The 10,276-nt window shown below is 50.7% G+C and overlaps 1 protein-coding gene and 1 long non-coding RNA gene across 9 annotated transcripts in view; one reads left to right on the top strand and one right to left on the bottom strand.

Annotated features, from left to right (window-relative positions):
* Window positions 1-2,672, bottom strand: LOC121825472 (uncharacterized). The gene is made up of 3 exons (XR_006067773.2): window positions 2,543-2,672; window positions 2,138-2,262; window positions 1-115 (listed from the first exon to the last, which is right to left on the bottom strand). It is a non-coding gene; the product is annotated as an uncharacterized LOC121825472 (long non-coding RNA).
* Window positions 2,673-3,241: 569 nt separating this feature from the next.
* Zan (zonadhesin) overlaps window positions 3,242-10,276 on the top strand; it is a 103,696-nt gene continuing 96,661 nt past the window's right edge. For all 8 annotated transcript variants that reach the window (XM_076560846.1, XM_076560845.1, XM_076560847.1 and 5 more), the window contains exons 1-6: window positions 3,242-3,452; window positions 4,721-4,773; window positions 5,986-6,132; window positions 6,363-6,634; window positions 6,984-7,071; window positions 9,021-9,173. In XM_076560846.1, the coding sequence (XP_076416961.1) occupies window positions 3,376-3,452; window positions 4,721-4,773; window positions 5,986-6,132; window positions 6,363-6,634; window positions 6,984-7,071; window positions 9,021-9,173 (790 nt within the window). In that variant the 5' untranslated portion in view covers window positions 3,242-3,375. The remainder of the gene's footprint in view (window positions 3,453-4,720; window positions 4,774-5,985; window positions 6,133-6,362; window positions 6,635-6,983; window positions 7,072-9,020; window positions 9,174-10,276) is intronic.

Genomic DNA, 10,276 nt, shown 5'->3' with positions numbered 1-10,276 from the left:
CTGGCTTTGGTCCACTGTGACATCTCCTCTCCTCCACTCTCCCTGGTGCCGGAGCGCGCACTCCAGAAGGATTACCGCAACAAGACAGCCAGTGCTGGGCTACCTGGACCTCCTCCTGGAAGCCAGTCAATAAATCCCCTTTACATATTTATATGCATATATATGTAAATGGGGGGTTATTTATTTTATTTATGTATATATACATGTGTGTGCGTATGCATATGTGTAATTATGTATATGTATGTATGTATGTATATGTATGTGTATGTGTGTATGTGTATGTATGTGTATGTGTGTATGTGTATGTATATATGTATGTATGTGTATATGTATTGTGTATATATATGTATGTATGTGTGTATGTGTGTATGCATGTGTGTATATATGTATATGTATGTATATATGTGTGTATGTGTATGTATGTGTGTATGTATATGTATGTGTGTATGTGTGTATGTATGTATATGTGTGTATGTATATATGTATATGTATGTGTGTATGTGTGTATGTATGTATGTATGTATGTATATATGTGTGTATGTGTATGTATGTGTGTATGTGTGTATTTATTCTATCAGTTCTTTTCCTTTTGAAAACGCTGACTGAAACAAGCATGGGCCCTAGGGCTCCCTCTGAGACAGCAACAAGACGCTTTTCTGGAACAGATCAGCTGGCAAAATGCAGCCTTGTCAGGACTAGAACCCAAGCTTGAACCTCCAGATCCATGTGAAAAGATGGATGTGGTGGTGCGTGCCTGTAACCCCAGTGATTCCAAGACGGGAAGTAGAGACTGGTGGGTCCTGGAGCTCACTGGCCGGCTAGCCCAGCCTACAGCAGGGCTCCAGACCAACGAGAGACCCTGTTTCAAAAAAAGGTGCAAGATTCCTGAGGAATGGCACCTGAGGTTGTCCTCTGACCTACACACAGACACAGACACAGACACAGAGACACAGGGGTGGGGGGGCGAAAAGAAACACAAAGCAAAACCAAACGATAATAAAAACCATTTTTCATTTTGAGACAAGGTCTTGTTCAGTTGCCTAAGTTGGCCTGAACCTGAGATCAATCCTGCCTCAGCCACCCGAGTGACTGGGAAGCCAGGCCTGTGTTATCAGGCCTAGCAAGGTTTTTTGGTTTTGTTTTGTTTTTGAGTACAGGCAGATGTGGACATGCGTCTGTAATCTCAGGATCCAGGGCTGAAGCAGGAAGACCTTCCAGGCCTGCCCGGGCTACATAGTGGGATCTTTCTTTTAATAAAACAAAACCACATGGCTGTGGTGGCACACGCCCGTGACCCCAGAATCCGGGAGGTTCTTGAAGGAGGATTGCTTCAAATGTGAAGCCACCAAAGGCCAAAGTTGCAAGTTCCTATCTTGAAAACCAGAACAGAAACAAGAGCTGGAAGGAGTTCGGCAGGAAGGGGCTTGCAGCCAAGCCAGACAGCCCGAGTTCAACCCCCGGGACCGACATGGCGGAAGGAGAGAACCAGCTCCTGCAGTTGTCGTCCGAACTCCACAGATGCCATGGTGTATGTGTGTGTGTGTGTGTGTGTGTGTGTGTGTGTGTGTGTGTGTGTATGAGAGAGAGAGAGAGAGAGAGAGAGTGCGCACTGACACACACAGGTGAATGTCATCTTCAAAAATCATGTATGCACACTTGAAACTTTGTCGTCGTGTTTCCACCAACACAGATTATTGTCACCGTGATTACAACTGTCCATCAACATCCCGTCCAGCTACGTCAATCATTTAACTGTTTGTCAGTATGACACATACGGATTTTCCTCCTTCTTTTTGGTTCTTTGACACAGGAGTTCTCTGTATAACAGCCCTGACTGTCCTGGAACTCACTCTGTAGCCCAGGCTGGCCTTGAACTCACAGAGATCCACCTGCCTCCCGAGTGCTGGGATTAAAGACGTGAGCCACCACTGCCTGGTGACAAAATAATAAAGTAAAATTTAAAAGTGTGGTGTGTGTGTGCACGCGCATGCGCGTGTGCTGGCATTGAACCTCTGGTCCTCACCCACACTAGCTGTACACTCTTGACTACTAAACTACCCACCCAGTCTTTTTTTTTCTTTTTCGACAGGGTCTCACTAAACTGCCCAGCATGCCTTTGACCTTGCAATCCTCTTACCTCAGTCTGCCGAGTCGCTGGGATCACAGCACTTGAGAGTCTGAGACAGGAGAATTGCCACTAGTTTGAGAGTTGGTCAGGGCTAGACGGTGAGTTCCACTCTGGGCTACAGAGTGAGACCCTGTCTGAAAAACAAAACAAAAGGCTGGGGATGTAGCGCATCGGTGTGGAGATTGCCTGGGGCTTGATTCCCAACACCACATAAACTGGCATGGTGGTACTCCAGCCTCAACTTCATAATGGCCAATGTGGGCTATGAGACTCTGTCTCAGCAAAAAACGAAATTGGGGTTGACAAGATGGCTCAACTTGCTGCCAAGCCTAACAATTAGAGTTTGATTCTCAGAACCTACACAGTGAAAGGACAGAGCCAATGCCTGCAAGTTGTGTGTACACACACACACACCCTTTCAAGCATTTCCTGGCAACTCTCATTTCTTCCTCTATGAGTATGTCCTTCAGTTCTCTGTCCCTGATTGTTGCCAGCCGTTCACGTGGCCGTCAACAGCGTCTGCCACCATCTCCAGTTGTAGAATGTTACGTTTGAATAATTTTTCCATTGGAATTCTTCAGCTAGTGTTCTGCTGCGTTTAGAATCTATGGTTGTTACCAAGGAGACCGAGGCCATGAGGATCCCTGGTCCTTAGTATGTGACCTGTTCCTTACTATCCTTTTAGATAGTTTTAAGTTCCCGACTTTCTTCTCAGCCCTGATAGTCTAAATTTCACAAAGTAGTTTCTGTGGGTCTCTGAGTTCACCGTACTAGGTACCTTTTAGTCTAGAGATTTGAGTGCTTCAGTTCTGGGATGGTTTTCCTGTGCTTTCTTAGCTGGCCTACCACAGTTATAATCCCAGATTTGGAGGTGGGAGGATCAGGAGTTCAAGGCTAGCCTTGTCTACATCATGAATCTGAGGCCAGCAAGGGCTCTGTGAGACACACTCTCTCTCTCTCCCTTCCCTTTGTTATTTCTGTTTGAACTACTTTTGTTTGATGTTAGACATCCTAGACTGGTTTCCATCCCCCTTTTCTTGTTTTCTCTCTATTTCTGTCTATAAATCTTCTATTGGGCTTCTAACTTCAACTCTGATACCTTTAAATTCCCAGGGACTTCTTGAATTCTGTGATTTTTTTTTTTAAATGGCCTCCTCAGAAGGGAGGAGGGCCGGGTGTTTATATAGTGGCCTGGGACACTCACCGTAATCCTCCTCTCTACCTGAGGGCCACCTCCGAGGTCCCCCATGGCTCCTCCAGTTTGGATTCTGATGCTGCTGGTGGGGGCTGCCTGGGGCCAGGACCAAGTAACTGCCTCTGTATGGTAAGCTGGACTGGGCACCGCAGTGACGATGGGACAGGGGTTTTCTGGGCTGCATCTGGGGATCCCAGAGGGAGCAGCAAGGTTTATAACAAAGACGCCTAGCTGAGCATGGTAGTGTATGCCTGCTATCCCAGCAGAGGTGGGCAGATCAGGAGTTCGAGGCCAGACTCGACTACATGAAGCCCTGTCTCAAAATAACAAACCAAAAAAGGAAAGGGCTGGGGATGGAGTTGGTGGAGGGCTTGCTTGACAAACACAGAGCCCTGGGTTCAAGCCCCAGCACCACAGGAACTTGGTGTGGTGACTCAGGATGTAATACTAGCACTTGGAAGGTAGAGATGGGGAGATCGGGAGTTCAAGGTCACACTTAATTATACATCAAGTTCTAGGCAAGCCTGGGCTACATGGGACCCTGCCTCAAAAATGAAAAGACAGAAGACAGGGGAGAAAGGTCAGGGCAGTGGGACTGGGGAGAAGACAGCCTACTGACCAGGATGGGGAGAGCCTCACATCTCCACCACTGAAATTGAGGTGACAATCCAGGCTGACAGGGAAAGACAAAGAATTTACACTCTCCAAAACCCCAGGGTGGGCCGAACTGATAGGCCAGAGTTCAAGTACAAGGCGGCAAGAAAATGAAAGGTAGCTTAGGTTCCTTGAACGTGGGTGCAGGGCTATGGACAAGGAGCAGTTGAATTGTGGGGAATTATGACCCAAGTTGCAGATTGAAGAGGAAGGGCTTCTTTTGGGGGTTTGTACAGTGGGGAGGCGGGCTGGATGTGGTGGCGTAAACCTGTAATCCTAGCACAAGAGATGAGGGAGGCAGGAGGATTGCAAGCTTGAGGATAGCCTGGGCTACTATCGAAAGATCTTTGCTCTAAAAGAAAAAAAAAAAGCTGGGTGTGGTGGTCAACTCCTGTAATTTCAGTACTCAGGAGGTAGAGGCAGGAGAATCATGACCTTAAGGTCATCCTCAGTTCCACAGGGAGTTTGAGGCTAGCCTGGGTTACATAAGACTCTGTGTTGAAGAAAGAAAGAAAGAAAGAAAGAAAGAAAGAAAGAAAGAAAGAAAGAAAGAAAGAAAGAAAGAAAGAAAGAAAGAAAGAAAAAAGGAGGGAGGGAAGGAGGGAGGAAGGGAGGGAGGGAGGGGGAGGGAGGGGGAGGGAAGGAGGATCAAAATATAATCATAGTAAAAAAAATCATAGTCATATGATAATTTTAGTAATGACAAAAATAATGTGTTTTGCTTTCTCCAAACCAATCCCAAGGAGACAGAACTCTCTGGACCCAAAAGCGATGGTGCACACTTCGAGGGAGAGTTGTGAGTTAGAACCAGGGCTGCGCATGCCTCCTTTCCCCCCCTCACGATCCATGCTCGAACTGTGAACTCCAGGCCCTAGCACGGGGATGGTTATGGGGTGCCACACGGGATAAACGTGCTAAGGGCAGCTCCTGAACAGCCAAGGGCCGACAGAAGAGTGGGAAACACTGTCAGGCTCCATCTGAGAGACGCCCGTTCAGATTCAATAGACAAGCCCTAGATACGGTGGCACAGGCCTGTCGCCCCAGCCCTGGGGAGGCCAAAGCAGGAGGATCCTAAGTTCAAACCCAGCCTGGGCTGCACAGTAACAAGCCCTGGTCTCAAAATAACAAAATAATTGGCTAGGTATTATAATACACACCTGTAATCCCAGCTCTCAGGAGGCTGAGGCAGGAGGACCTGGAGTTCAAAGCCACCTTGGGCTACATGGGAACATGAGACCTATCTTAAGGGGGAGGAGATGCTGGGAGGTAACTCAGCAGGTAAAGTTCAATCCCCAGTATCTACGTAAAAAACTGGATTGGGCTGGGCGGTGGTGGCACACGCCTTTAATCCCAGCACTCGGAAGGCAGAGCCAGGCAGATCTCTGTGAGTTCGAGGCCAGCCTGGTCTACAGAGTGAGTTCCAGGAAAGGTCCAAAGCTACACAGAGAAACCCTGTCTCAAAACAAACAAACAAACAAACAACTGGGCTGGCAGCACACCCTCTAGTCCCAGCACAAGAGGGACAGAGACTGGAGGATCTCTAGGGTTCCCTGGCCAGGCAGAGTAGTTGAACTGGTGAGCTCTGGGTCACAAGAGACCCTCTCTCAAAGCATAAAGGTGTATTGAAGAGGACACCTGATGCTAACCTCTAGTCTCTACATGCATGTGCAACATTCACGTGGACTCAAACACACACACACACACACACACACCAAAATAATAATAAAAGCCACAATAAAACACATGCCAAGCCAAGGCCTGTCTGACTGAATCCATCCAGACTCCAGTTTGTGCTCCTGGATTCCATCATCCACTCACTCACCTCCCCAGCTCTACATTTCTCCCCAGGAATTCTGTCTCCTTCATCTCTGCTCCGGATCTGAACTCTTAGCGGTGGCCTTCTCTAAGCTTAGTGACCCTGCTGACCCCATCTCTCGGTGGGGCTCTGTGACCTGACCCCGGCCCCTCTGCCCTTTCTGAGGCCTCACTGAGGCTCTTTTCTTCACAGCCATTGTCTCGAAGTGTGACTTTGAAGATAATTCCAGACCTTTCTGTGACTGGTCTCAAATGTCTGCAGATGATGGGGACTGGGTTCGAACTACTGGGCCCTCCAGCACGGGTACTTCTGGCCCCCCAGGGGGCTACCCCAATGGAGGTAATGCGTCCCAGGGGAAGCCTAAAGTTTGGAGGACAGTGGAGAAGAGATAAAAGCTGGGAGGGGACTGCTGGAAGCTGAGCCGAGCAGGGGTGGGAGGGGGGTGGGGTGGGGGGGTGGGGGGGGGTGGGGTGGGGGGGTGGGGGGGGTGGGGGTGGGGTGGAGGGGTCAGCCCCTGGGGACAGCAAGGTCTCAGCCCCCCACCCCACCCCCGTTCTATCTCCCTGCAGAGGGCTACTACCTGCACATGGATGCCAACAACTTCCCTCGGGGCGGGGTGGCTCGTTTGCGCAGCCCTGACATATGGGAGCAAGGTCCACTCTGCATCCGTTTCGCCTACCACATGTTTGGGCTGTCATGGGGTGCCCAGCTCAGACTGCTACTGCTCAGGGGCCGGAAGCACCCCCGGCCCAACGTGCTCTGGAAACACTTGAACACCCAGAGTCCCTCTTGGATGCCCACCGCTGTCACTGTGCCAGCAGACCGTGATATACCAAGCTGGGTGAGGTCGAGAGCAGATCTGGTAGAGAGGGGTGGGGGGTGGGGTGGGGTGGGGAGGGAGGGGCTCAGGAAGGTAGGCTGTGGCAAAGGGGGGACCTGGAGGGCAGTGATGCAGTCTTCTTGCAGCAAGCCTGAGTTCAGGTGACCCGAGTTCAATCTCCGGGACCCACTCCCCAAACATCCTCTGACTCGCACATTTCCGCCATGTGCTGTCAATATGAGTGGAATTTTTAAAAAGAGACCTGGATCCCCAGCCATCTGAATTCAGGGTGGAAATCCAGCAGCCACAGAGAAGGGAAGCCAATCACGTGACCCACAGGGTCAGGGTCTCTTTGTTCCTAATTCCACAGCTGATGTTTGAGGGCATGAGGGGAAATACCGCCTACCTGGACATCTCTCTGGATGGCCTCTCAATCCGGCGGGGTACCTGCAACCGGAGTGAGTTCCTGTCCCTCTCAGGCGCCTCTCTCCCTCTCCTTACCCCTGTCGAACTCTCCAAAGTAGGGGTGAGACAGCTCAGCAACCAGGATCCTGTGTTCTCGTGATTTGAGGTTCCTGGTTTCCAGTAGCTCCTAAAACAGTCACTCTGTAAGACTTCCCCGCCCCGAGGGAAGTTGTTGGCATCCATGTGCAGGTAGTAGCCCTCTGCAGGGAGATAGAACGGGGGCAGGGGGGGGTGAGACCTTGCTGTCCCCAGGGGCTGACCCCTCCACCCCCTGCTCGGCTCAGCTCTTTCAACATGGAGTGGCAGGGGACATCTGGTCTAGAGTGACTGACCAGGACCCATGGCCACAGGCTGGGCCTATCTTAGCACTGGACACTCTGTGTGTCAGGAAACCCTTGGTGGGATGGGAGATGTGTCTCAGTCGGTAGAGCGTGTGCCTAGCACACACAAAACCTTGAGTTCCATCCTCAGCACTGCCTACAACAGCTGTAGTGACACACGCCTTTAATCCCAGCATTCTGGAGGTAGAGGCAGGAGTATCCCAGGTTCGCGGTTATCCTGGACTACACAGCAAATATGAGACCAGCCTGGGCTGCATGCCATGCTGTCTCTAAAACAAAAGAAGTCTTTGGTCCCACCATAATCTGAACGTAAAGTCATTGAAGGTGTTAAACTACTTACAACTCTGATACATGCAGAACGGTCCTTTCAGGCTGACGGGAAAGGAAAGGAAAAATCCAGAAGCTTACGAAGGGAACTTCTCACTGAACGTGGGGCCTGGGATAGATGCTCCACAAACATAATTTAATTTACGACCTTATACAGAGATGATTCCCAGTTTAGACAGAAGCCTGAGACTGGGCAGCTTATGTAATCTGCACCAAGAGCAGAATTCACAGGCAGTAAAACAGAGGTTGTCCTCAAAGCTGGCTAAGGCTCACTATAGCCTTGAGAGTGACCCCAGAGTTCTGACCCCAAGTTCCTCCTGTGGCAGAAAGCTCATACCCTTCCTTTTGATATTGGGGTTTAACCAGGGCTTTGTATGTGTTGGGCAAATACTCTACCACTGAGCCGTGCCCCCAGCTTCTCCCTGGAGAATTCTGGACCTCACTGGCAGGTTTTAGGAGGCTGATTGATTGCTGAGCCCTGGCCTGAGCCCTGTGGCAGGCAGAGGACTTAGATGAGTGCCCTATGGCGACACCGCACTCTGACCATTTCTTCTCTTTTTAAAAATGGGCTTCTTCTAAAATACATATAATAATTTCTTATCTCATGTTCATTGGTGTTCTACCCGGAAGTATGTCTGTGTGAGGGTGTCAGAAGCCCTGGAACTGGAATTACAGACAGACGTGAGCTGCCATGTGGTTGCTGGGAACTGAACCCAGGTCGTCTGGAAGAGCAGCCAGTGCTCTCAACCCCTGAGCCACCTCTCCAGCCTCCACTATTAGCCTTTAGATGGGGGAATTCTAGGCAGGTGTTCTACTGCTAAGACCCACTTTCTCATGGAGGGATTCTAGGCAGGTGCTCTACCACTGAGCCACACCCCCAGCCCCTCACTGGAGGATTCTAGGCAGGGGCTCTACCACTGAGCCATACCCCAGCCCCTCACTGGGGGGTTCTAGGCAGGGGCTCTACCACTGAGCCACACCCCAGCCCCTCACTGGGGGATTCTAGGCAGGGGCTCTACCACTGAGCCACACCCCAGCCCCTCACTGGGGGATTCTAGGCAGGTGCTCTACCACTGAGCCACACCCCAGCCCCTCACTGGGGGATTCTAGGCAGGTGCTCTACCACTGAGCCACACCCCCAGCCCCTCACTGGGGGATTCTAGGCAGGTGCTCTACCACTGAGCCACACTCCAGCCCCTCACTGGGGGATTCTAGGCAGGGGCTCTACCACTGAGCCACACTCCAGCACCATTTCTTCTTTTCTCCCCTCTCAGTCTGCATGTCCCAGATGTGCACCTTTGATACTCTAAATGATCTCTGCGGATGGAGCTGGGTCCCAACTGCCACCGGGGCTAAGTGGACCCAGAAGAAGGGATCATCGGGGGAGTTTGGTGTGGGGCCTGATGATGACTTCTCCAGCCCTGGTAGTGAGTATTGAAGCTATCCTTCGAATCTCTGGGATCTTGTCAGCTCTATGTCCCTCTACCATAGCATCCCTAGGGCAGGCCAGGTAAAGCCCAGCACGCCCCTCCCCCAAAAGCTTCTTTCAGCTTAGGGATCATGGCAAGAAGTGTGATTTCGAGCTGGAGAGATGGCTCAGTGGTTAAGAGCTCTGGCTGCTCTTGTAGAGGACCCATGTGGCAACAACTGTCTACAACTCCAATTCCAGGGTATCCCACACCCTTACACAGACACACATGCAGGCAAAACATCAATGCACATAAAAATAAATAAATCATTTAAATAAACAATTTTAAAAAAGTAGAATGATTTCACATATTCTCCAGCTCCCCACTCCCCCACCCCACACTGCCAGTGCAGCCAGCTCATTCCCTCCTTCCCTGGCATCTTCCATCCTTCATTCATCCAGTTATTCATCTGGTATCTACTGAGTAGCTCCCCTGTACACTGTCCCAGTAACTTGAGAATCAATGTACAAAACCAGCAAGGAGCCAGGAATGATGGTATACGCCTGCAACCCCAGCCCTGGGGAGGCAGAAGCAAGAGGAGGTGAGGTTCAGAAACTGCCTAGTCTACACAGAGTTCAAGGGCAACCTGGGCTAGACCCTGTCTCAGAAACCCACGAACAATAAGGGCTGCGGATGTTGGTCAGTGGCCATGTACTTGCCTAGTACGCCCAAGGCCCTGGATTCCATTCTCAGCACCATGGAAGGAAGGGAGAGGTAGGGAAGGAGAGAGGGAGCCTTCGTAACACACGCCTGTAATCCAAGTACCTGGGAGACAAAGGCAGGAAGATTGTGAGTTCGGGTCAGCCCGGCTTAGTCAGCATGACTGACTTAACGCCACTTAGATTTCCTGCTACGAAGCCGCTGTCTGGAACAGCAAGGGCTGATGGGGACCCCTGAGGAAGATTTGCAGTTGTTTAAGCCAAAATGTTCCTTCCTAGTGATTTCATTCACGGTGATCCCTTCCCCCTCCCCCGTTCCCGTACTCTGCCTGGGCTTTCTCCGGTTTCTGCCCTCTACAGGGTGCCCCTCTCCTCTTTATCTCCACCTGGTCCCTGCATCTG

Source organism: Peromyscus maniculatus, chromosome 23, assembly GCF_049852395.1.
Source record: "Peromyscus maniculatus bairdii isolate BWxNUB_F1_BW_parent chromosome 23, HU_Pman_BW_mat_3.1, whole genome shotgun sequence".
Classification (NCBI taxonomy): Eukaryota; Metazoa; Chordata; class Mammalia; order Rodentia; family Cricetidae; genus Peromyscus; species Peromyscus maniculatus.
The sequence above is the reverse complement of the archived record's forward strand: the minus strand, read 5'-3'. Positions and strand labels throughout refer to the sequence as shown.